Here is a 26886-nt window from a genome sequence, read left to right as displayed (position 1 = left end):
TCCAACACTTACCAGGTTGCCACGCATCTCAGATACATTGTCAGACTCTGTCTTCAACACTCCCCACACATATTCAGGACGCCAGATACCAAATACAATGTCCGCATCAAGGGTACTCAAACTGCTCTCGGCACTTGGGTTTGCAGGCGCTCTTCTCTTCGCTGTGATCTTCCAGCATTTGATGCGCCTTCAACCTGATGCCGGTCCTCAAAACCAAGGCAAGGAGCATCCCGGACTTCATATGCTCTCCGAAAGCCCGACTAACGGTATGCAGTTGTTGCCATCGAATTTGGAAGAAGTTACAGTCGTGTCTCAGCATTTAGGAACAACAGCTTCGAGATTATCACTGATCATCAAAACCGCAGCAAGATCCCATCTTACGTGGGCTTCACTGAGTTTGGAGTCCCACTGACTGGCTTTGAAGCAAAAGCGCAAGCTGGCAGTAACCCGGGGAATACCATATATGACCTCAGGTCAGTCTCCTTGCTCTCATGCTCACGAAACCAAAATATTAATACTCATCAGCCTCATCCTCGGACTCTCATGTTCTGACCCCTCTCTTCAATCCATCATCAAAGAGCTACGCTACGATGTCGTATCCCACGACAACCATACTTCAGTCAAACTTCATATCAATGGAACAGCCCAATATTTCACGCCTGCTGAAATCCTATCCCACCATCTCACCCATCTGAGAAACATTGCCTCGGCACAGCTGAATCAAACAGTCTCCTCAGCCGTCATCTCCGTCCCATCCTATTTTGCCGATCCACAGCAACAAATTGTCCTTACAGCTGCTGGACTCGCTGGTTTGGAAGTAAAGAGATTCATCAGCGAAGAAACAGCCGCTGGTATTGCACATCATATTGATACTATGATCGCGAGACACGGCAGAAGGGAGGATAATTTCCTGATTTGCAATCTCGGCGAGCAGGAGTCGAGTATCGCTGTTGTATCTGTACTTAATGGCGTTCTGGAGACGATTGGACTACAGACTGATAGTACGCTTGGAGAGACTCATCTGAAGGACGAGCATCTCCGTCATGTGACAACGCCTGACAGAATCCAAGTGCTCGTTAAGCAAGTTCTTGAGGATGCAAAAATTGGCGAGAAGGATGTCAAAGCTATTGTGCTTACTGGAGATCCCTCGAAGACAGGGATAGTCCAGCCAATACTAGAAGGACTTCTCCGTGGGAGGAAAATTCTACAGGCAAAAGAATTCGCATCTGATGAAGCTGTGGTATACGGAGCTGCTCTACAAGCACATTCTGTCTCGGATGATTATGATGGTGTCTTTCCGTCATTGGTGGATGTGACCTTTTTGAGTTTGGGTATTGAAACGCAAGGAGGTGGATTTGAGAAGGTGATACAAAGGGGAACAGCCATCCCGACAGTGAAGATGCGAGTGATTACTACGATGATGGATGAGCAGGAGAAGGTTGTGATAATTGTTTTGGAAGGGGAAAGACTGGTGGCAAGCAAGAGTCGGGTGCTGGGGAGGCTTGAGCTAAATGGTCTTCCGAAGAGAGGGAAAAGGGAAGTGGAAATCGAAGTAATGTTTGAGGTCGATTTTTATGGAGTCTTGACCGTTGTTGAATTAGAAAGGGAGAGTGAGAAGAAGGCGAAAGCTGTTGTTATGCTTGATTCTGATCGATTTAACGCGGAGGGGATAGACTCGATTGTCACAGAGGCGCAAGGAAGTACAGAGGAGGATGAAGCGATACTAAGAGATCTTTTGAAGAGGACGGATCTAGGAGGAGATGAGAAGTACGGAGTGGTGGTTAAGTGATGAACAGCGGCTTTAGCACCCATTCAGCCAAGCATTGACCGCACTAGTCTCAAAATCCACATCCAAGTATTCTGCCCTCCCATCACCATTCAGATCCGCAAACTGCACTCCCTTCCCATTCGTCCCTACCCCCGTGCCTATCGTCCCATGCGGGTACCACACAACCTTCGCCGCATTCGGCCCATTATCCGGCCCCCCACCATTTATCTAGGCCATCGTACTCCCATCAGTCCTCGACGAAGCCAGATAATCGGCCCTCCTATCCCCATTGATATCAGCAACCACGACATTATCCCTACCTTGTCCAACACCGGTCGCGATCGTGCCTTGTGGCAGGCAACTCACTTTTGCGGCATTGGCGCCGTTATCCGGCCCGCCGAGATTGAGGTATGCTTCCACAGAGCCATCAGTATTAACATATATATACTCCGCTCTCCCATCTCCATTCAGATCCCCGAACCGGACGCCTGCCCCGTCTTTCCCAACACCAGCAGCAATCTTTCCTTGCGGAAGCCAAGAGACCTTCCCGGCATTAGGCCCATTGCCCGGACCTCCCAGATTCAGCCAGCAGTCTACACTACCGTCGTCGTGGATCTAGAGGTACTCGGCTCGCCCATCGCCGTTGGTGTCCGCGAATTGGACACTGCTGCGGTTGGCTCCTACACCAGAAGCGATGACGCCTTGTGGAAGCCATGATATCCGAGCTGCGTTAGGACCATTGTCTGGACCGCCAAGATTGAGGAATGCAGTCACGCCTCCGCTGCCGTCAACGTATAGATATTCGGTTCGGCCATCACCGTTTAGATCTGCGAAGTGGATAGTTGTGGACAGTGGGTGGGTCAGCTCTGCGATGTCGCATTTATTGGCTGAGATGAGTAAAGCCTGTGTCAGAGGGTCGGCTGAACTTGGCTCGCAATCATAAAGCCCGGATATTTTGTTATGAGGAGTTAGCGTGAGATCTAAAATGAAGAAGCATTGTAATACTTCAAGCCACAGTCGACAGTGAGCCAGAGATTAGCTCCTAGTCCTGCTCCACTTGCGATTTGACCTTGAGAGATCCACGTTGGGTCATGGGCCAAAGAAGCGATCCTCCAGCACACTGGGTGGAATGTCAGGCTCATGCCCACCAGGGCCAGAAGGAGACGGTAATTTCAGAAATGGGTGGACCAATTGTGTTACTTTTAACATATCTTTGCCCTTGCCATTCGTATACTGCTTGTCGCAGACTCGCAGCCATCATACTTGCTGATATTATTTCTTCGGTGAAGCGTTGCATTGTGTGAGAAATGAATTGGGGTGTTCAGTGGGAGAGTTGCAGCGTCAATGACGCTGAACAGCCCGAAACTCAAGACAAGCTGTGAGAGCAACACAAGTATGGCTTTGAGTCAGGTATTATTAGATGTTGATATCAGAATTCTTGGTAATTGTACATGTGTATATAGAGACAGACATTCTGTTTGCTTAGGGGATCCTCTTCTGGCATCCTCGCGAGTCAATTATAGTTTCCTTGTCGTCTATATATAAATTTTGCTAATGCGTATTGCCTTAAATATAGCTACTTCTTCTAGCCTCTTAAGATAAAGAAGATAAGGATTTCAAAGGGCGTGTGCTGCATGGCGTCGAGCTATAAGTGTGAGACTTCGAGTTTTGTTATTGTAAGGTATCAAACCTTAGGATTAAAATAAATAAAATAAAAAAGCTTACTATTCACTAATTGCTATATTTAATAAAAAGCGAAAAGTATAATATAAATAATCAGTTCTATATATACAATTGTACTAAACCGGAACGAAGCACATGAAGAGGAAGTTAGCCAAGTCATCTGCAAAAACCGGCAGCAAGGCAAGAGTATCTAGGCACGGAACTGAGAACAATATTGAGAACAAGAGATTGCGCGAAACAGTCAATAATCTCTGCTTAATATCCAGTTACCGGCTTCTTACGTCTAAACTCGTCCCACTCTCGCACAACACGCGTCTGCTCACGCCACAAAACCTTCTTAGAACCATTACGCTCTAGCTCTAATTCATCTGCAATAACTATTACATCCTTGTCAAACTACTCTAAACTGATTTCATTATTGAACCCGCGCTCCGCAAGATCCCTCCTCACTTGATCCCTAAACAACCCAAGTAATGCTTTCGACTCAATAAAGCTCCTTTGGAAAGGACGCAAAATCGGTTTCGATATTGGGTTTCTTCTCCCTGAGGGCTTGGCCGTAGCTAGCTCACGTTGATCTGCCCGAATTCTGCGAGGGCAAGGAATAATACTGCTTTATTTTCCCACAAATAAAGGCTAAAGAGTTCATGAAGGGTCTTAAATAACTGAATTGTTCTAAAAACTGCCAAATCTGCAGATATGGTGCTGATTGCGATACCTCGCCTGAATATACTCATGTTTAGTAATTGGCAAATTCAAAATCATGCCTTAGATATATTGTATAATGCAAAATATCGAAGCCTTTTTCACTGACAAAGCGAATAGTTAATATATGTCCTCAACATAAATGAGTGTCCAATTCTTTCGAAGATTGATTACATAAAGTAGGCTCTAAGTTTTATGATACCTTTAACCCATAGAGTCCCTGGCCGTCGTACTCGCATACTCGTAATTAGGAAGTATGCAGACAGCGGACCCGAGCCGAAGCCGAACCGGATCTGAGCAAAGGCTGGGCAGGACCGCAGGGTCATCCGAGAATGAGGCGCAGAATGCCAAAATTTCAGAAGTGTCACAAAATTTATGAACGAGAGGTGGTGGTGGCGAGAAAAACTGACTAATTAAAGTTATGTTTCGACTTCGCGCTGTTTCTGACAGTCGGCGCTGGTGAGCGAAAAGGGGGAATAAGCGAAGAATTTTCTTCTCTAACTACACTTTGATTTTCCCGGCATTTGCGGTTCAAATTCCATAAGTCTAGAAGACTAGAACTAGCAGCATGTCAAGGAAGCCTTTACGTTTATCTTTCATTCGTTGCACTGTGACTGCGCTTCTGCCCGACTTGTCACTAAGTCCATCCGTAATTCCGTATCGCGGTTTCCAATTCTACTCCCTGCAGAATATTTCTCGAAGCCAAGAGAATACCCTCTCCCAAGAATGAAGTGCAAAGAAAATCTCTCTCAAAACCTTAGCACCCGACCCCATTCCGTTGCTCGTGAATTTGTTCCGTCAAATTGAGTTCACCTTCGCCTCACGTCTTTAGATGATTGGGCAGCTGCCGAGCAATAATCGGGAATTGCATCAAGTCGTCTTGGAAAGATCTGAAAACCGCTTTTGACCCCACGTACTTGATAGGACTTGTATTTGGCTTCTTCCAGATATCAAACTCTTTCTTCTGTAGAAAGTTCTTGCAGTCAACCACTTGGTAGTGGAATTGCTAAAAAAAGTGCCCATAGCTTTTGCTGGTAGAGATCTATGACAGCCGCCAGAAATCCGTGGTTGCAACGAGGATTTTGAGAATACATGCGCTCAAAGTTTTGGATAGCTTCTTGTTGCGTTGCAGAAAGAGAGTTGGTAGACACGCTTTCTCGGACCATTTGGGTCTCGAAACCTTTATGACGGGTGATGGTTTTTCCTGCAACAATGAACAGCTCGGTCAACATAGCACGCTGCTCCTCAATTCTGACGTCCACTGTCGGCAATGAATAGCAGTTCCGCTCGTGTTGCTTCTTGAATAGCTTTGTAAATTGCATCACTCTTCCAAACGGACCATGCTGTAATAGCATGGCTGACTGACAGTTTCAACTTCCAGAGGACGGCGTAGTCTTCTTGAAGCATGGAAACAAAGTTGCACACCACCCGGTTGTCAATTTCTTTCATCGCCTCATCTCGGAGACTTTTCACTGAGGATGGGCCAAACATTTGAACGATTTCCTGTAATGTAGCTGGCTCCGGTGTGTATTCCAGTGCATCCGCACCAGCAATCTGAAGACAGTCATTTCTGATTAAATCTTTCATAATATTGGCAAATCCATGAATGGCAGCACTTCCCTGTATAAGCAGGTCGAAGTTTCTGTAGAGCTTATCGAGTTCCCTTTTTAGGGATTCAATCATAGCTTGTCTTCCTGCCTCTTCGACTGTTGAAGTGATGGTTTTTTGTCGCTTTGCGGGGGCCACCACCGCACTCGAAGCTGTGGTATAAGTCCGTGATCCCTTTGAGGAAGACATAGCTCAGAGTGTGGACTAAGATCTATCTTTATCGTCAGTTCTCTCCTTCTGGCGCTACCTGGAATGGCACTTACCAGCTCCGAGAAGTGACAATATCTTTGACGGCGCTGAGCGGGAACGCAGTGGATGATATTTGGTGGTAATCTCAAGGCTTTGAAAGGTCTGGGGGGAAAGTGTTCAAGGAATATGCGAAGCCTAGTAATAGGATAACTGTCGAAGGTGAGCTGTTGCAATGGTTGCGAAGTGAATTGGAGTTCGAAAACCACATAATTTATCACCCCCTCCCACACCTGTGTGGTATTTGAACCCTTCAACCACCTCCACCTTCCACCCTTTCTCACAATTAATGAAAAACTTCTGTTTTTGTACTTACAATGTGAAATGCATCAGATCCCTGGCTCTCCCTTACTTCAGATCCAAATAGATAGCGGGTGGTTCTTCATCAATGGTACTTTCCCTACGACACAACGGCAGAATGAATGGTTAGATCGGACGGCTTGGTAAGTGAAGCAGCGGAGGTTGGTATTGGGTCGTGGACCATAATATCTGAACATACGTCTCCTTCGCTCTCTCAGAACGTTTCCGACTACACAAAACATTTTTTTACTTTTAAATCGTCAACGCCGTGATCATTTACTAGCATGTGAATTGTTTACTTCGAACTGATTACGGTCATTTTTGTGGTACCTTTCACAGTTTCACAAAATTCAAAAATTCAAAGAAGCCAAAAATTGCGTAATTATCGGGGGTAATCGTGCGTCAGGACTTGCACTAAAGCCCCTGCGTCCCTGCGGGTTTAGTGCGTATCACTAATATGGTCGAAAATCAGTAATATGGTCGTTTTTTTGGAACACTAACTTTTAGAATTTTAATGCAAATCGCAGAAAAATATTTTACAGTTTATATGGCATTCATACTATAATTAATAAATCAAATTCTCTTACTTTCATATCACATATGTATATAGTAAAAAATGGTGGAAATATTACATACTTCAGGTCATCGGCGACCCCCCCAAAATGCCACTAACTTAGAAATCAATTAATTATATAATAACCACGTCCTATTTCGTATACCTAATAATTATCTCCTCCCCATTAGTATCCAATCTAACTATATTACCAAAACCATTATTATAAAATAAAGAGGGGTTAGGTAGTGGCCTCACAAAACCAAGCTCTCTAGCTAGCATTTCCACCCGCATATCACCAAACTCACTAACCCACTCCTCTTCGTATCCAGGGGAAGCTAGCCTAAAATCCATCTTATTCGCATGAAAAAGCTCTATCTTATGATTAATTTGCCTCTATTCCTCCCATTTTGCCATTAATTTTTGGTAGTAAGCCTTGAGACCAGTATTACCATAATTAATAAATAGTGGTTTATCTCCATAGCCAAAGGGCTCCCCTAAATCGTACGGAGCTATTTCCCCACAAGCACGTCTCCGGTATAGAAGCTTACTAGTAATATGCTTTATAATATATGTATTAGTTTCCTTAATTCGTCGATTTAGGTAGGCATTATTATTCATCTCTTTAGCGGTAAAAAGGAACTCTCTGCGATATGCGATTTAACGAACTACCAAACCCTTGGAAATGACCCCATATTTTTGCACATGCTTCCTGCCCTTATCTAGCTTATTTCGTTATTCCTGGAGTACTGCCTTCTCTCTTACAAGCTCTCTTTCCATAATTAAGCTTGCCCTAAGTAACTTAGGCTTAGCTACTTATTAGTATGCCCTCCAAGATCTCCAAAAACTCGGTATAAGAGCGTACTTCTCCTTGTCCCTTCCAAGGATAAAATAGTCGTCTAAACATTAATATATATAGGTATTATGTGCCATATAATTCGCAGATATAGGGGGGTTTTGGAAGGGTTTCGATATTAGAGGGGTTCATAGAGGTGAAATCTCGGTTTGCTTATTTACTATAAAATTAGCCTATATTATCATATAAATCTATAGCCAATTAATAAACCTTCTTTTAGTATGAATTAAGCTAGCTTATTATATATATACCATATTATTTCTCGCCCTAAAAGGCCTGCTTTACTAAAGGCACTGAGAATTGTCCTGTGCTTAAATATCCTTCCCCGTATTAACTAGTATGCCACTAGAAAATCAAGCTTAGTATAAATAATATTACTATACTGGATTTTATCGTGAATACTAACTTAATACCAGTGCTTAAGGGATTAAAAGAGGCCAATATCGAGTGGTTAGAGGAGGTATGTACTATGTGGTAGTAGTTAAAAAGGGATAATCTTATAGGACTAGTAATAATATAAGAACTTGTCTAAAGTATGGGAGCTATAACCGTCAAAAATCAATATCCTCCACTTGCCCTATATTCGTTAATATATCTGATTATGGAAGTACTTAATATATTTGAGGCTTAAAGCATTATTTATATATCTAGTAGAGCTTATAGCAAAGACTATTTCGGCATTAAGGTCATTATTAAAGTATTCTTCTAATAGGATCTCTCCCTTCAAAATCAGGAATAGTATAATTACTTCGCCCCTAGCAGATATAGTTTCGATCGTAGTAAGTGATTCTCGATTATTAGGATCTGCCAAGTAGACAGCTTTCGTATTAAGGTATATAATAATAATCTTTCTATTCAAAACGCTAATACGAAAGCCAGTTTCGTCCATATTCCACATGTCTTTAAAGCAGATCCCAAACTTCTCTAACGCCCCATAATACTTATTAAAATGCTCTTCCAGATCCTCCTTTCGATTTGCTGCCTTCCGCTTTTGTACTAGTATCTTCGCACGAAGGGTTTTAAACCATGCTTTGTTCCGTTTAAACTATTATTGAGCCCATATACGCGTAACTTGGTGGGTGGACGCGCTCTCAGCTAGAATCTTATTTGCCGCCGCCTGAACCGTTTTGAGATTAGCTTTATGGCCTAAATAGATCAGGAAATCGATAAACTGCTTAACGCCCTCCTACTAATCAGGATTAAGTGCTTTATTATAGGCCCCTTTGGTGTTCTGTGATTTTCGTCCAGCCAAATACGCTTTCCAGAGTCGATATTTTACCCTGAATTGACGCGCAATCGCAGATTTTTTGACGTGTGGGTTTCTGGCATAGAAATCGGAGGCCTGGGCCATCCTTTTCTCTTCTTCAGGGTCATATTTGGTCATGGTGTTAATATTTAATTAATTAAAATCAATAAATGGGAGAAAAAAGCGACCATATTACTGATTTTCGACCATATTACTGTACCGCACTAAACCTGCAGGGTAGCTGGTTTAGTGCGAGCGACGCCGCACGATTACCTCTATGTAAACTTTTTTTTAAGATCTTGTATTACTTTAGGAAGTTATTAAAAATTCTAGTTTTTTTTTGTTAGGAAAAAAAAGCGACCGTATCGCTGATACACACTAAACCCGCAGGGACGCAGGGGCTTTCGTGCAAGTCTTAACGCACGATCATAAGTTGTTTAATTGTGGGGACGATGTTAGAAAGAGCCCTTACGAAATCTTGTTCTCTTTTGCTCTGTCATAAGCCACATCCCTGAGAATCGACGAAATTCCGTTCTCAGTTAACTGTATTCGCTTCAAAACTACGATTCGCGTTGCGCTCGACTCAAGAAAGTGATATGACTCAGCAAACTCTCTCAGTTTCAACTCTCGTAATTGGCAGCTTCTGCGAAAATGAAGCGGACCCCTCTTATATTTACATCAAAAAGGGGGAGGGGCAATGAAAACGCGATAAGCGAGCCCCGCCGTTGCTGTAGTGAACTCATGCATGGATCAGCTCCCCTGCCTGGCTGCCCCGCTCCCGAGATCCAAACAACCTGACCTGCATCTCACCCTCGCCTTACCTCCTCCCTCCTTATTCAACCTACAAACCCACTTCCACCCGCAATCAATCAATCACTCACGAATCAGTCAATCACGAATCAGAGATCAAGAGAGACAAGATGGCAGAAGACGACCGCACCGCCGTCATCGACGAGACGCCCATCAGCCCCGTCCGCGAGTCCTCGCACGTCCGGCAGAACTCGTTGGAGAAGCACCTGCAGCACCGTCCAGATCCGAAGGAATTGCGCGACAGGCACATTCTGCTGGATACTAATGCTGCGCCGTGAGTGCTCCTCCCGAATATGGGTGTAGAAGAGGGGCAGAGCTGACAGTCAATAGAGCCCTGCAAGCAGCAGCACATGAACTCGAGCGTCAGAAAGTGACGGATTCTTTGAAGAAAGGATTGGAGAAGCGTCCACAGAGGGAGGATCTGGTTGAGCGTATGTCCCCTCCTTCCATCTTCCCCATCCCCTCTTTTCCCACATTTCACTCCCTCCACCTTCCCCAATCCATCCACCTTTTACAACTCGATCACTGACGGGAAGGTAAAAAGGCAACATCCTCCCCTCCTCCACCGCCGCCCCTTCCATTCAAGGTCCCGCGCGCGAGCTAGAAAAGCACATGCGCGCCGACTCTCTCAACGAGAAGATCTCGCACCGTCCGAAACCCGAGGATCTGATCAAAGACGGGATTTTGACTGAGGATCCGACGGAGATCCCAAGCGAAGAGGAGAAGAAGAGGGAGGAGGAGGCGGAGAGATTGTATGAGGAGCGGATTGAGGAGGAGTATGCTAAGCGGGAGGGTGGTGCTTAGGTCAGTGGGAGGGAGGGGTGAAGGGACCGGAGGGGAATGGATTTGAAAAGGGACTTTTAGGTCGATAGGTATAATGGAAGGCTAGGAAGGAAGCCAAAATTGATGATGGATGGATGATACGATACCGACGATACCTCATAGCATTATGGTGTGCTTCACTTGGGATTAGGTTTATGGATGGGAAGGCCAAATGACATTATGCGTTGATTTTGCTCTGATTTCATTTGGTGCTTCTCCAATGCTGCAGAACGCCTTCTTCCTTATGCAATCATCCAAAACATAATCGTCTCTGCTTCGGATCACCCGGCAAACCTCCCCTCTCCTTCTTCTCATTCCCCAATCTCGCTTTCTTCGGTGCAGGCGTACTATCCGTTGATTTGCTCTCCGTAGTCTCCTGCACCACATCCCTAATAGTCTGCCGACTCAAACACAGATCAATATGCTCATTAAATGCCTTCTCACTCGCACTTTGCGGCCTTCCACAAATCGGGCAATCCCACCACTCCTCTTCCACCTCTTCCCCCTTCTTTGGGTTCGGCACAATCTCCTTCCCATGATGTCTCCTTTTATCGATCTCCTGACTCAGCGTCTCGAGTTCCTGCATCTCGTCTTCGCGCTCTTGTCGCTCTGCGTCTTCGAAGAGAAGCTCGTCGGGCCAGGATTCCCATTGCTCTTCATTGCTGTCGGGGGTAGAAAGGGTGGAGGCTTTTCGTTTGCTGGTGTCGGTGGAGGGAGAGTCGGATTCGATTGCGTCGAGGGAGGTCGGTTTTCGTTTGAAGCCGAAGAAGGCCATTGTGTCGGGTTTCTTCATACTAACTAGGTGGGTGCAACGAAGGCCCATGAGGCGGAGTTTCATGCCGGGAAATTCTTGCTCGAGTTTTGAGAGCATGGGGAGGGAGTATTTGTAGAGATCATGTGCTAGATAGATGGCTTTGGGTGGGATGACTTGTCTTGTGAAGACTTCGAAGGTGTGGAGTTTGACTTTTAGGCAGATAGTTCGACCTTTGAATTGTGTTCGTACCATGTCTTTCTCTAACTCCTGGGCTGTAGCTAGTAGCTTGTCTCGAAGTTCGGCGGTATTGCTCATTTCTCCAAATGTGCTTTCTGTGCCAACACTCTTCCTTTCGTATTCTTCTGCAGGTTGTACCGTTGTTCTTCCCAGTCCCAGGTAGCATTGCATCAGATATGCAAATGCTTTGTCGCCGAATAACTTTGCCAGATATTGCCGATATTGGTAGATATCTCCACATGTCTTGACTCCAACTGCATCGAGTTCTCTCTCGAACACACGACCTACGCCGTTAACCTTCCTCGTTGGTAGGTCCCTCATAAAAGCCATAATAGCATTTCGATCCCTGGGAAGAGAGAACTGCCCATTCGGTTTATTCTTATTAGAACAGATCTTCGCCAGCTTCGCATTCGCAGCAATGCCAGCAGAAATTGTAATCTTCGTCTTCTCATGAACCTCCCTCCTCAATTGCTCCACAGCTTCTTCCGGCTCAATATTATTCCTCCGGCAATATTCGGTAATATTCAGATACGCCTCATCAATACTCGCACTCTCAAACCGCGGATCATAATCCACGATAATCTCCCTAACCTCCTGCGCCTTCGCCGTATACTTGTCGAAATTCAACTTCAGCATGATTAACTCCGGACACAGCTTCTTGGCCACAAACCCCGCCATCCCACTCCGACACCCAAATTTCCTCGCGTGGTAGTTGCACGTTGTAAGGACGCCTCCGCCGACCGCGAACGGGACGTCCTTCAGCCCTGGGCGATCGAGCTCTTCGACTGCGGCGTAGAAGGCATCGCAATCGATGTGCACCACGACTTGCGATAAGTCTCTTGATAGCTCGAGCTCTGCGATGTATTCGTCTGCTTTGCGTCGGTCTGAGGCGAGGTCAAGCTTCTCTAGTTGTGCCTTCTTTTCGAGAATGCGCTCGATTTTTTGTGTGAGGTTTTTGTCGCGGGCTTCTTCGTTGTTGAAGTATTTGGATCCTTTCGACGCATTGTAGATGATCTCTGAGACCTATAAACGTCAGTACTAATCGCTCATCGTCGAGTTCGAGGCCCTGCCTTCTGCTGGTCGACGTTGTCTTGGCCAGACTTGGTGAGTGATGGCCCAAGGAGGGAGTATTTGAGTGTTTCGTGCTCGACGACCGTCTTCTCTTCTGCGGGTGACTCGGCCATCACCTCAATGTTGCCGGATGTGCTTCCTCCGTTGTCGAGCTCTTGACCATAGGCTGGCCATCTGCGCAGAGGATCCGGGCTTGTTGTGTCTGTTTGGGGAAGAATCGGGAGACGCGATGTCATCAAACACGAAATCACGTGTCGTGGCCAATTTCCGTCCCATCGTTTCTCCCCATCGTTTCTCATCCTCTCTCCCCACATCTTCTCGTCCACAAACCACCTCTCCTTTTCTCGTCCAGCCCTCACCTTCCCCACGGCCATCCACCGCCCTTTTCAATCTCTGTTGCTTGGGTCAATTACCGATTCGCCCCTCTTATCCTCGTTCCTCACCTCCTTCTCAATAGAGTAAACCCTATATATAGCTTTGTAATTAATTATTTAGCCCTTAGCTCCCCGATTTGAAAAGACCTAATAAAGGCATATTATAATAGTATAACTCTTTAATAAGTTATATTTTAAAGAATTTACTTTAATATATATTATAAATATTAATAATTAATAATTTTCAGCTTTTAATATAATAATAATTATATATATAATTTCTTAATTATTTATAGTGCTGTAGTGGGGATTTTGGCTCCAGGTTCACGTGGCGTGGTCAGGTGACCTCCGGACATCCGGTTCGCTTATATATTACCTCTCTCTCCTTCTCTATTTTAGAAACAAACTGTAATGTGTGCAGGGTCGCACGTGACTTAAAGGCATGTAACGAACCTTGGATGTTACAGGTATTAATCAGGGAGATCGGCAGCCCTTTAATACCACAACTAACTACTATTTATATTATATATATTAGACTTATAAATTACTAATTATATATATATTATCGGGGCCTTCTATTTAGAGAAGGCTTCCCTGAACCTTATAGAAAGAACAGAGATTAGTTCTATACTGAATTTAATACTATAGTTTTATAATATACTAATTTATTCTATTATCTTATTACCTACTAATAAATACCTTATAAGCTAATCTCTCTATCTTTAAAAGAAATAGTTCAATAAGTAATTATATCTTGAAATCTGCAAAATATATAATTTCTTACTAGAGCTATTTCTATAAAGGAAGTTAACTAGATTAACTCTAATACAAGTAATAATAAAGGCTTGTCTAATACTTTTAATAGGGCCTCTTAGAAGCCTTTAAAAGCTAGTAATAATAATAATAGAAACAATTCCGGTAATAATTAAGATATTGAGATTAATATTCAAGTTACTATTATCTAAGCTATAGAATAGAGATTATATACTAATATTAAAGTACTCTAATAAAAGCAAGAATTAGTAAATATAATTAACTAATATATCCTATAGTTAGAGTAATATAAGAATGTCTTTAGGAATACTTTATAGTTTACTATATCTTATAGAAATTCTATTTATAAGTCTATTCTATCTTTCTTAATAATTTCTACTAGAGAACTTCCTGAAATAGAATTGAAATCTATTTTCTTTCTTAATATAATAAGCTTTAAAAGTAATCTTAATACTATTTATTAGAAACTACTATATAATATTCTGAAAATATATTTAAACTAAAAGAAACTTTTTAAAGTCCGGATATCTGATTTATATTATAGAAAGTTTCTTAAGAAATAAAAAATATTTATATCTTTCTAGAAAGCAGTTTTTAGGACTTAATCTTAAACTTATAACAGATACTTTTCTAGAATTAACTCTACTATAAGTATCTTTAGAAACAAACTTTATAATACTTAAGAAGCTATAATAAAATAAAGCCTACTATTATATAAGGTCTATTAGAAGCAATTTAAGGCCTATTTAGCTAATATACTTCAAGTACTTTAAACCTATTAATAAGATATCTTTAAGAAGCTCCAAGATCTTTATTAGAAAAATAGTAAGATAGTTACTAAGTTATATACTTGAATAATTAGTCTTAAAGTTAACTAGAATCTATATTCTAAAAGAAACTAGATCTGAACTTTTAATACTACTTTATCTAATTATAAGACTTATTAGATACTTATATCTATTCTTTTAGAAAATAAGATAATATCTATTTCTAAATAATTTAAGAAAGTTTAGAAAGCAGAATATACTACTTATTCCAAATTAAGAAAAGTAAAGACAGAAGAGTCTAGTAAAAGTAATTCTATTTCTAAGAATTCTAATTTAGTAAATTCTGATTTATAAAGCTATTAAAAAAGAAAAGATAAGTTCCGAAAATTATATAAGAAACCCTTAGATAGTATTTCGGCTCTTTTAAGGCTTTAATAAAGTACTAGTTCTATTTCAGATATAGTTTATTAAACTTATAGATATAAAGAGTATTTCTTAAAAAGTATAAAATATTTCAAGTATATTAAATAGGCTTAGTAGAACTCTAATAAGGCTAAAACTATAGAAGAATTAAGATATCTATAGAAGCAGGTTAATACTATTACTATAGAGAAGTACTTTAAAAGAGACTTTTCTAAAAAAAACAGGGGAAAAAAAAGTCAAATCTTGAATATTAATAATTTTAGTTATAATAAAAAAAATATATTACTTTATATAACTATTTAAGTAAGATTAATATAGCTAGAAGTAGATACCTTAAAAATATATAGTAGATTTAGTAATACTAGATCAGATTATAATTTCCTTAATAATAATTAGATTTAAAGCCAGAGCTTTATTATCTTAGCTAAATATAACTAAGAATTTATAATCTTTTATAGAAATAAATTCAAGATCTATTAAGCCTATAATCTTAAGATATTTATTATAGATAATTATAATAAAATATATTCTTTTAAGCTCTAGTTTTATAGGTATAAAAATATTAGCTCTTATAGCCTTGTTTTTAATATAGAATTTTATAAAGTAACTCTTATATAATATATAGACTATATTAAGAAATAATAGATATATATACCTATATAGCCTAATAATATTAAGATTCTAATATCGAAAGAATTCGGTAAAGAGCTTAACTAATACTTTAAACTAGTATCTTAAGTCTTATTCTTAACTAAAAACAAATATAACTATTCTAGATAATAGGCTTTATATATTTGTAATAATTACTAAGTCTCTATTTTATTATATAGTTCTAGTAATACTAAATAGAAGTTTTTAATATAGTAAATTAATACTTTCCGGAAAAAGACTTTAAAGGTATCTATCTATTTCCGGAATAATAAATATAAAGACTTTTTAAAGGTTTTTAACTCTAATAAAGCTTTAGAACTTCCTGATTTTAGTAATATTAAATACTCTATTAATATAGATAGTATAGTTCTATATAGGCCTTTATATAATCTATTAGAGACCTAACTAAAAGTATTATATTTGTATTTATAGAATATACTTTATAAATATTAGATAAGGTCTAGTAAAAGCCTAGTAAAGATATTTATTCTTTTTATTCCTAAAAAGAATAAAGAACTATATCTTTATATTAATTATTATAGATTTAATTAAGTTATAATTAAGAATTAGTATCTGCTTTCTTTTATTAATATGACTTTTAACCGGCTCTAAGAAACTAAGATCTTTATAAAACTAGATCTTAAGAATATATATTATCGAATAAAAATTCATAAAGAATATAAGTAGAAAACAGCTTTTAAAACTTACTATAGCTATTTTAAATATTTTATAATATTTTTTAGGCTAGCTAATATACTAGCTATATTTCAAATATATATTAATACTATATTTATAGGGCTTCTGGATTATTTTATAATTATTTATTTAGATAATATTTTTATTTATTTCTAAAATAAAGATAAATACTATAATTATATTTACTAGATATTTATTAGATTATATAAAAATAACCTGTTTTATAAATTTAGTAAATATAAGTTTAATATTAAGAAAATTAAATTTTTGGGCTTTTTTATTAGAATAGAAAGTATTTATATAGATTCTAAATAGATCTATAGTATTATTAAATAGCCAGAACTAAAATTATTCTATAATATTCGAATATTTCTTGGATTTACTAATTTCTATTATAGATTTATTTACTATTACTTTTAGATAACTATAGGCTTAATAAATCTTTTAAAAGAAATAAAAAAGAGCCAGAAATCCGATTTCTTTATATAGATAAATAAAGTAGCTAAAAGCTTTAAGACTTTAAAAAAAGCTTTTACTATAATATCTATTCTAGTCTATTTTAATTCTTCTAAGAAAATTTATATTAAAACTAATATATTGAAATTTATAATTACTAGTACTATTTTATAATAAGTTAATTCTAGTAATAGTCTGAAAAAATACTAGTATCTAGTAGTATTCTGATTTCGGAAACTCTCTAGAGTTAAATATAATTATAGTATCTATAATAGAAAGCTACTTATAATTATTAAAGCCTTTAAGTATTAGTACTATTACTTTAAAGAATCCAGATTTATAATTAAGATTATTACAGACTATAATAATCTCTAATACTTTATAGAAATAAAGTATCCAGAAAGCTATAAAGTATATTAAATAATATATCTTATAATATATAATTTTAATATTATTTACTATAGAGATATCTCAAATTCAGTAAATAGATCTAGTAGAAGATCTAATTATAAAAAAGGTTCTATTAATATAACTTGGTTTCTAATCTTTTAAAATAAACTAAAAGAAGCTTTTATAATTATAATTTAGAGGTCTTTATAGATATCTGAAAAGTTCTTTCTTTAAAATAAATATTATTTAATACTTACTATATCTATAGTAGCTAAAAAGAAATATTTACTATAAAATAAGTAAATAGATTATCTTACAGATTTCTTAACTATAAAATTAGTTAAAAAATAAGATATAGAAAAATATCTTAAAGACTTTATTATTATAGCTAAGATAATAGAAATATCTATAATTATATTACTTAATAGAACTAAAGACTTCTTAATTTCTCGAGTTTTTAAATTAGATAGTTATAAATATCTAATTTCTTATATATAGATATATATAGCTATTAAAAGAGCTATAATACTAGCTTTTCTATCTGGATTTCTTCTAGATATTATTTAGATAGCTTAAAGAAATAATTCTTAATATTAGAATATTATAAAATAGAGGCTTAGTAAGAAAGATATTAAGGAAAGGAAATCTGGAAAAATAATTCGAGTCTATTTAAGTACTATTCAAAAATTATTATATCTAATAATTCTGCCTTATATTAAGAAGTTATAAAGCTTTATTATAATAATCTAATAGCCAAATACTATAAAATAAAGAAGACTTTCGAACTTTTTAAAAGATTCTAGTATTAGAAGAATATAAAAAAGAATATTTATAATTATTATTAAGAATATAATATCTACTAAAGAATTAAAATAAAAAGGCATTTACTATATAGTCTGCTTAATAGTTTACTATAGCCTAAAAGATCCTGAAATAAGATCTTTATAGATTTTATTACAGGTCTATTACTATATAAAAACCTAATAAAAAGTCCCGATTTTAATATAATTCTTATAATTATTAACTAATACTCTAAAATAGTAAGATATATTATATATTATAAGACTATTAACTTTCTGAAACTTACTAAAATTATATAGAAATATATTTTCTTAATCTTTAGCTTTCCTAATAGAATTATTTCTAATTAAGAAATAGTATTTACTAGCTAGTTCTAGTTTACTTTCTATTTCTATTTAATATATAAATAGTATTTGAATATAGCTTACTATTCTCAAATAAATAGTTAGATAAAAAAATAAAACTAGGCCCTGAAATATTATCTGAGATATTATTATAATATTTAAAAGAATAACTAGTTTAAAAAGTTATCTTTTATAGAATTTATATATAATAACTCAAAATATTAGGTTTTATAAAATATATCTTTCTATATATATTATAGATACTACTTTTAACTTCTATAAAATTCTAAAAACAGAATTATAGAAAAGATACTAGTTATATATAAAAAGCTAGAAACCCTTAAAGTAGAATAGAAAAAGCTTAAAGATTTATAGTATTATATATAAAATAACCGGGAAATTTACTATAATAAATACTAGTTAGCTAAATATTATTTTAAAGAAGCCTAAATAATATTATTAATAAAAAATATTAAGCTTAAAATAGGAAAGCTTAAGCTAAAATTTATAAGTCTATTTAGAATCTTTAAATATATTAGTAATTTAATATATAAGTTAAAACTACTAAATATATATAATTATTTATATTTAACTTTTTATATTTCTTTCTTTAAAAAATATATAGTAAAAAAAGATTAGAAGCTATATTTATATTTTTTTAGAAAACTTCTAGAATTAGTAAATAATAATAAAGAATAAGAATAGAAAATAGAAGCTATTATTAATTATTAATAAAATAATAGAAATAAGAAATAATAGTATTTAATTAAATAGAAAGCCTAGCCTGAAAATTATAATATTTAGTTATCTGCTTTCCCTAATCTTAAAAATTTCAAGAAACTTCTAAAATTATATAACTAAAACTATAATTTGAAATCTGAAATTATCTTTTAATAATTTTTTAAAATTAAAAAGAATTCTAGACTACTAAGAAAAAGGCTATTTAAAAAAAAGAAAAAACTTAGATAGCTAAGAAAAGGCCCGGAATAATAATAGAAATACTCTTTTTCTAGAATTTTTTTACTTATAAAAGTTTTCCAGAATTTTATTAAGACTTATAAAAATTATATTTAAATTATTAGAAAAAAATTTAGAATTAAGAAAGGTTTATTATAAATAAACCAGCTATAAATATCTTAAATAAATAAACTTTAATTTCTATGAATTTCTAATTCCTAAAGTAAGAATACTAAATACTAGCTCTATTTAGAACTTAGTAAAGAATTAGCTAATATTTTCCGAAATCTATTTATTTTTTAATAGAATATAATTAATAATATTAGTATTAAGGATATTAAAAGAAATAAGTAAGGAACTTATAATTACTATATATACTTTATAGAAAGCTCGAACTTCTAAAATCAGGTCTCGAATAACTATAAGTATTATATTATTAGTACTTGAAATACTAGTAATAGATTATTTAGTAATCTTAGTAATAATCTCAATAATAAGATTAATATATATAAAGATTATAGAATAGGAAGTTGTATTAAATAGTAAAAGAGTTTATTAAACTAGCTAGAAAAGAGCTTAAGTAAAGTATAAAGCTTTAGGAAATAAGTATATAGATCCTAACTAAGTAAAGTAATTATACTAGCTCTAATTCAGTAATTCTTACTATAATACACTTTCTAGAAAGGCATAATACCGTATTCTACCTGTTTTGCCTAATTAAAAAGCTTTAAAATAGCAAAATTTATTTAATATATGAGTTTTATAGAGCTATATTAATATTCTAATCCAAATAGGCTTAGTATATATTATTTCCCCAGATTACTGAATTTCAGGGAATCTCTATATAAACCCCCTCTTTCTACTAACTTTAGAGCCTCTAATTAAATATTCTTCTTTAATACTCTTCTAGAAATCTCTTCCCAAGCTTCTAATTATTATAAAAATGGCTTCTATCTCTTCTTATACTATTATTAAGTTAATTCCGGCTTGCAAATCCAAGATATTTTTAACCCAAAACATGTTCTTGCTTTACCTTTTTCTGACTTTAGATAGTATTAAGTAGCTTATAAGTCTGCTATAAGTATAGCTCTTAACTATTAATATAAAGTTCACTTTTAATAAAGTATTAAGGTTTAGATCCCTATACTATTTTCCAATACTTCTAGTACTTCTTTACTAAGGATAAAGAAATTTATATCCAAGCCTTATATTTCTTATCTTACTTATACTAGTCTCAGAGAGATTTCTTATATGGGTTATTATAAGTTCTTTATATTATTCCAAAGCTTATTTTGATTTAATATAGTCTCATTTACTCTAAAAGGCAAGAGTAATAGTTCTTACTATAATATTATTAGCTAAGGTTCTTATTACTAGAAATATACTTCTGGTTATTCTTATTTAGCTATTCTAATTTCTTATATCTCTATTATATAGCTCTTTCTTATAGAACTTCCGATTACTAAAGATACTATAAGCTTCCTTTTCTTAATTCTCTTTTATAGATTCTAATTATTTTAAAGTATTTATCTACTTTTAGATATTCTATTTATATTATACTTGAGATTACTGAATCTAATAAAGAAAATAGTAATAAGAGCTTTTCTACTAAGGTTTAAAAGGCTATTAATAGGAATAAGAAGTAGTCTAATTAGATAAAAGGCTTTCTATATAAGCTTATTAATACTATAATAAAGTATTTTTAGATATCTTACTATTAGCTCTCAAGCTCTATTATTTTAATAGATTTTATAAATAAAAGGCATAAATAAAAGCCTCTTTTTATATTATTTAATTATTTTAATCTTTACTCTAATATCCTAAAGATTTAATAAAGCTCTAAAGTTCTCAAATTTGAATTAGGATAGATTTTTTATAAGTCTATTTATAAGTATCTTACTTATTTAAAGATATATAACTTGAAATATACCTTTATTATACTTTTAATATAGTTATATATTCTAGATATTAATATAATAGAGCTTTATAGTAATTCTTTTATTCTCTCTAATAATTAGTTAAATAATCTACTTATTATTATAAAATATAGTTCAGAGCTCTCTAAGATCTAAGTATAGATCCCTAAATAGCCTCTAGAGAGCTATAGTCTCCTTTATTATATAAGTAACTTTATGTATTTCTAATTCAGTTAAAGAAATAATTATAGAGCTCTATTAAATAGCTTTTTATAATATTAAATCTCTAAATAAGAAAATTATATACCTATAGCTTAATTATTATATATCTAGATTATTTATATATAAAGTATTAGATATAATCTATAGTTATATCTCTCTATATTTCCTATTATATTAAATTACTAAAAACCGGGTTTTAAACAGGTATTAGAGAGCCCAATCTATAGCTATAAAGTGCTCTAGAGCAGAGTTTATTAAGAACTAAGAGAGTACTAAAGTAGTAAAAGCTATATCTGCCCTAATTATAATTATAATATAAAGTAGTAATCTAATCTTCTCCTAATATATCTTAATTTAATATAAATAAGCTTAACTACTATATCTCTAAAAATTAATTTCAGGTAATAAAGTACTAGAGTACTTTCTATTTACTACCTTAAACTTCTTAGTAATCTTCTTAATATAGGTATTATAAACTAGCTAGAGCTTTTTAGTTTTCTAATCTCTAATTATATAAATCTCTAGAAACTATTCTATATTTTATATATTATAAAGCTTATAAACTATCTTAATCTAAGTAATAATTAATTAAGTATATGCTTTATTATTCTTATAATAAAGTACTTAAAAGTTATCTATATAGAAAATAATAAAGACCTTATAATCTGTATTTATATAAATATAGGGCTCTTTATTGAGTTTAGAGAATTCAATTCTTTTAAAAGTATTTATCTAGTATTTATATTATAGAGCAGGAAAGTCTTATAGCCTATATAGAGCTTGATTTATCTCTATTATATAGCCTAGTACCTTGAAATTATCTAGTAGCTTATATACTACTATAGGCCTATTAGAATCTCTTTCTATATTAATAAATATATTTATAATATTAAATTACTTTATTTCCAGATTAAAATAAGCTATAATTATACTAGTTACTCGAAAAGACTTTATTATAAGTATAGTAATATATATAAATAGAAGTAATATCTTCTTTTAGAGATTTCTATAAATTACTAGCCTTAAGTAATACCGAGTAATATATTTATTAGAATTAATTTTATATATAAATACTTATTTTAAAGAAATTAGAGATATACTTACTTTATTACTAGAAATAATTCTCTAGTAATTTTGAGTTTTAAAGTTATTAATTTCTAGTTTAGTATCCGATTTAAAGTATTTCCTAACTAGATACTTCTCTAGATTATTTCATGTCTTTAGAGCCTTTAGAAGATTATTAATATAAATTTTTCTTATTATTATATTACCCGAAGTACTTTATTCTAGATATACTCTTAATTAAACTACTATTATAATTATAGTATATATAGTCTTATAATTAAATTCCTTCTTATAATTTTCTAGTTAATTAAACTAGAGAGACCCTAAAAGAGACTCTAAGTAATTAATCTAATTTAATTCACTTATTATTTATAGTAATATACTTACTATAGTAATTATATTACTACTAGCTTTACCTAGATCTCTATCCTAATTATTTCCCTTATATAAGTATATTTGGATTAGCCTATCTCTAGTTCTAATAATTAGTTTCTTTATTTATTTTCTCTTTAGTTTTATTATTTAATTTTCTACTTTAGCTAAGCTATTTGCTTTTTCTATAAAGAATTCTCCTATTTCTATTAAGTTATTTACTTATTCTATAGATAAGCTTCCTGCTTTACTTATAAAAGCTATTAATAAACCTTATTACTAGTTCTAAGGAGATTCTTTCCTGCTTTTATTAGTTTAGTATACTTTCCTAATAATTCCGGTATACTCTATTATATTTCTCTTTATAGTACTAAGCCTTCTTAAGAGCTTAGTATCTTTATTTCTACTATTTCTAGGCTCTGGTATACTTTCTGGCTCTAGAGTACTTTATAAAGTTATGAGTTCTATTCCTAATAAGATTATAAAGCTTCCTATTTCCGAGTTATAACTAATTAGTATATTTATAAGCTCTTCTAATTATTAGTTTATTTATTTATTATTTTTTAGTTCAGGCTCATTTTCTATTTACTCTAATAAGCTATTATACTATAATTCCTTATTCTCAAAGATTAATTTAGTATCCTAAATCTTATTCTCTAGAAATAGTTCTACTATATCCTTTATAATCTTTATACTATAGCCTTTAGTATATTTATAATTCTTTTTATAAAATATATTCTTATTAAATATAATATTATATATAATAATTACTTTATTAAATATAAGAACCCAGATTTTATAAATATTAGATATAATATATCTAACTAAATATCTAATATACTTATATAATATAACCTTAAATACTTTCTTATTCTATCTTACTTTATAGTTCTTAATTATTAGATATGCCCTAGAATTATATATATAAATCCCATTCTAATTAGGCCTGAGATTAACTATTATTCGTACTATAAGCTCTAGGTTATACTAATAGAAATAATTATAGAACTATAAATCAAGTACTTTATTTAATATTCTCTAGTAATTTATATATAAAAGGCTTTAATTATATAAATAGATTATAGCTATAAAGCTCTCTGGCTATAGCTTTTCAGGTAAATTAGCTATTAAGTATATTATAATAGCCTTATTTATGATTTCCTGCTTTATTTATTTAGTATTACTATTTAGCTCATATATATAAAAAAAAGAAAGCTCGATTTTAATACCTTCTTTCTTTATCTAGATCTAATAGGCTAATATTTCTTGGATTAGAATAACTACTTTCTTCTAATTATATTTAATATAAGTAATTAAAAGATTATATTACCTATATATCTATTACTTAAAATCCCTAATTATATTAAATACTACTAAATTCTCCTTACTTAATAGAAGATATCCAAAGAGCTTTCTACTAAATTTGTCCTTAATTATTAGAATCTAGCTCAAACTATTATAGCTATTTAGGTAATTAAATAAGTTCTATAAGATTCTCTAAAATAGTTAAATAGACTTTCTCTTAGTTAGCCTATATAAAATTACTTGCCTAGTATATACCTAAATATAAAATTCGTATATAATTCTTATTAGTTTATTAATTTTCATATTATATATATAATTAATAAGCTTTTATAGAGCTTTATAGGCTAAATACCCTGTTCTTATATATTATTTTTCTTCTGAATTACTTCTTGGCTTAAGATACTCTCTAGATCTCTTATATTAAGCTCTAATTAAATATTCGAGTATTAGAAATATAAGTATATTATTAGTACTAATAAAAATTTCAAATAAAATATTAGAGTAAGTAAAGAATAGCTTATATTTAAGGAAAACTAAATTGAACCTATATTCTAATTATATTAATACTATATTCTTTTTATAATCTTCTAGTCTAACTATAAGATTATATTTATAATACTAAGCTTTCTTTTTTGCTAGGCAAGCTTCGGAAATAATATTTATATAGAACCCTTTAATAACTATAATATTATAGAGAATTAGATCTTTAGTATATAATTCTATAAATCTATTAACTATATTTTTAATTATATAAGTACTATATCTAATAATTAGAAAACTAGTTATTCCTGCTTCTATATAATTATTAATTTTTGCTTTAATAAAAGTACTAGAATTAATTAGATTCTTACTATTAACTAGGTATATAATACTATAATTATCTAGTAAGATATTCTAAGAAAGCAAATATTTTAAGAAATCAAGTATTATATAGATTTCCTAGCCTAGGCTCTGGATTATAAGTATAGAATTTACTAGAGTAGTATTAAAGTTTCTAGGAAACTGGGTTCCGGATACTTTAGGCTTCTTTTTAGAACTAGTACTAGGTATTAACTTCTCTATAGCTTGTTTACTAGTAATTTTCATACTATATTTCTCTTTTAGCTAAGGTTTTAGATTCTTCTAATACTTAATTAAGATCTTATCCTGGATTTTTCTAATCTATTTCTTATTAGGCTTAAATTTTATTTAAGTTTTACTTAATCTAGTAATTATAATTTCTATAGTAATATAGCTAAATAGGTCCTACTTATACTTATAGGTTTTAGAACTCTTATAAAGGTACTTATAGTACTTATTCTTGTTCGAATCGGGTTTACTATCTAATTCTTTACTAGTTTAATTCCCGAGTATTATAAAAATTATAGGAGCTTCTAAGTATTTAGTATTCTAATTTTCTAAAATAATCTAATTAAATACCTGGCTATACTATTCAAGTATAAGAATCGGAAGCCCTAGTTTATCTTTACTATATAGATTACTAAGCTATTTTATTACCCAGGTTAGTACAAGTTTCTACTAGAGGGCTATTAAGAACTCGATTACTACTAGAGTACCTTTAATTTCGGTAATTTTGAGAGCTCTGGTTCTATTAAGTACCTTCTCCCAATTAGTAAACTAGTACTTTGGGCTCACTTCTTCTTTACTTACTTATAGTAGAACCGAGCTATATACTTTCTAAGTAGTAGTAATTTGTACTATATTTATAAAATTATATTTTATTAATAAAGCCTTAAGAACCTCACAAATAGAGCTCTGCTTACTTTTTTTAAGGCCTAATATAGAGTTTATAAGAATCTCTATATTAACTATTTAATAGAGCCACTACCTAATTATATAGTAATATACTAGCTTATTTATCTAGTCTAGTTTCTTGATCTCATAGTCCTATAAGAATACTAAATAGTAATCTCTAATATCCCTAAATATTACAGGCTATAGAAATACTAGTTTTAATTCTTTCTTAATTATAGGTCAAGTATTTTTATCCCAATTTTCCGTATTAACTTAATATCTAGTATAATAATTCTCTATTTCCTTTAGTATAAGCTTATTAATTATAAAAAGAGGCCTGGATGAAGCTACTATATTTGTTTTAATTACTTTATTATTAAATAGGTTAATCTTATTCCAGATGCCTTTATTACTAGCTACTTTACGGAAAGCATTAAACTAGTCTGTCCAGAAACTATAGTCTTTCAGGATAATAATCTTTACTATAGCTTCTAATATAATCGCGATTAAGCTTTGGAAACTATAGGAGCTATAGGAATAGTTTCTATTAATTAGTTAATATCGGAAATATAAACTAAAGTATAATTTTCAAAGAATGAATTAAATAAGCTCTTAAATACTCTCTATAGCTTACTAATTAGGAAGCTTATTAGTATAAGGCCAGGCTCATAACTAATATATATAAAGATTACAGAGTAGGGAATTATATTAGATAGTAAAAGAGTTTATTAAACTAGCTAGAAAAGAGCTTAAGTAAAGTATAAAGCTTTAGGAAGTAAATATATAGATCCTGACTAAGTAAAGCAATTATACTAGCCCTAATTCAGTAATTCTTACTATAATAAAGATTAATACTTTAAAAGTAGACTTTATAGTATTTCTTTAAGGAATTAGTAAGTATTTAAATATATTAGAAAGAACTTACTTTTAGAATACTAACCTAAATAGTATTATTCTTTGCCTTATTAAGATAGAAAGAAGAA

The 26886-nt window shown here is 33.2% G+C and overlaps 6 protein-coding genes across 6 annotated transcripts; 2 read left to right on the top strand and 4 right to left on the bottom strand.

Moving 5' to 3' along the window:
* The first annotated feature begins 23 nt into the window (after nucleotides 1–23).
* K444DRAFT_573525 (actin-like ATPase domain-containing protein) lies at nucleotides 24–1865 on the top strand. The gene is made up of 3 exons (XM_024877407.1): nucleotides 24–218; nucleotides 275–473; nucleotides 526–1865. The coding sequence occupies exons 1-3, from the start codon at nucleotides 98–100 to the stop codon at nucleotides 1787–1789; spliced, it is 1584 nt and encodes a 527-aa protein (XP_024727991.1). The 5' UTR covers nucleotides 24–97; the 3' UTR covers nucleotides 1790–1865.
* Nucleotides 1805–2921, bottom strand: K444DRAFT_706964 (uncharacterized protein). Its single transcript, XM_024888148.1, has 3 exons — nucleotides 2784–2921; nucleotides 2434–2748; nucleotides 1805–2256 (listed from the first exon to the last, which is right to left on the bottom strand). The coding sequence occupies exons 1-3, from the start codon at nucleotides 2908–2910 to the stop codon at nucleotides 1997–1999; spliced, it is 702 nt and encodes a 233-aa protein (XP_024727990.1). The 5' UTR covers nucleotides 2911–2921; the 3' UTR covers nucleotides 1805–1996.
* Nucleotides 2922–5136: 2215 nt separating this feature from the next.
* On the bottom strand, nucleotides 5137–5950 carry K444DRAFT_706963 (uncharacterized protein; the record flags this gene model as incomplete). Its single annotated transcript, XM_024888147.1, has 2 exons — nucleotides 5137–5479; nucleotides 5520–5950. 2 exons carry the CDS (start codon nucleotides 5948–5950, stop codon nucleotides 5137–5139), a joined length of 774 nt encoding a protein of 257 aa, XP_024727989.1.
* Nucleotides 5951–6856: 906 nt separating this feature from the next.
* K444DRAFT_620252 (uncharacterized protein) lies at nucleotides 6857–9235 on the bottom strand. Its single transcript, XM_024881665.1, has 9 exons — nucleotides 8996–9235; nucleotides 8782–8902; nucleotides 8328–8745; nucleotides 7709–7737; nucleotides 7611–7672; nucleotides 7538–7577; nucleotides 7412–7504; nucleotides 7304–7372; nucleotides 6857–7234 (listed from the first exon to the last, which is right to left on the bottom strand). The coding sequence occupies exons 1-9, from the start codon at nucleotides 9098–9100 to the stop codon at nucleotides 7014–7016; spliced, it is 1158 nt and encodes a 385-aa protein (XP_024727988.1). The 5' UTR covers nucleotides 9101–9235; the 3' UTR covers nucleotides 6857–7013.
* Nucleotides 9236–9882: 647 nt separating this feature from the next.
* K444DRAFT_544878 (uncharacterized protein) lies at nucleotides 9883–10576 on the top strand (the record flags this gene model as incomplete). The annotated part of the gene is made up of 3 exons (XM_024876089.1): nucleotides 9883–10046; nucleotides 10103–10203; nucleotides 10317–10576. 3 exons carry the CDS (start codon nucleotides 9883–9885, stop codon nucleotides 10574–10576), a joined length of 525 nt encoding a protein of 174 aa, XP_024727987.1.
* A 268-nt stretch (nucleotides 10577–10844) lies between these two features.
* Nucleotides 10845–12769, bottom strand: K444DRAFT_656562 (DNA-directed polymeras-like protein kappa; the record flags this gene model as incomplete). Its single annotated transcript, XM_024886094.1, has 2 exons — nucleotides 10845–12608; nucleotides 12656–12769. The coding sequence occupies 2 exons, from the start codon at nucleotides 12767–12769 to the stop codon at nucleotides 10845–10847; spliced, it is 1878 nt and encodes a 625-aa protein (XP_024727986.1).
* Nucleotides 12770–26886: the final 14117 nt, after the last annotated feature.

Source organism: Hyaloscypha bicolor (genome assembly GCF_002865645.1).
Source record: "Hyaloscypha bicolor E unplaced genomic scaffold K444scaffold_182, whole genome shotgun sequence".
NCBI lineage: Eukaryota > Fungi > Ascomycota > Leotiomycetes > Helotiales > Hyaloscyphaceae > Hyaloscypha > Hyaloscypha bicolor.
The sequence above is the reverse complement of the archived record's forward strand: the minus strand, read 5'-3'. Positions and strand labels throughout refer to the sequence as shown.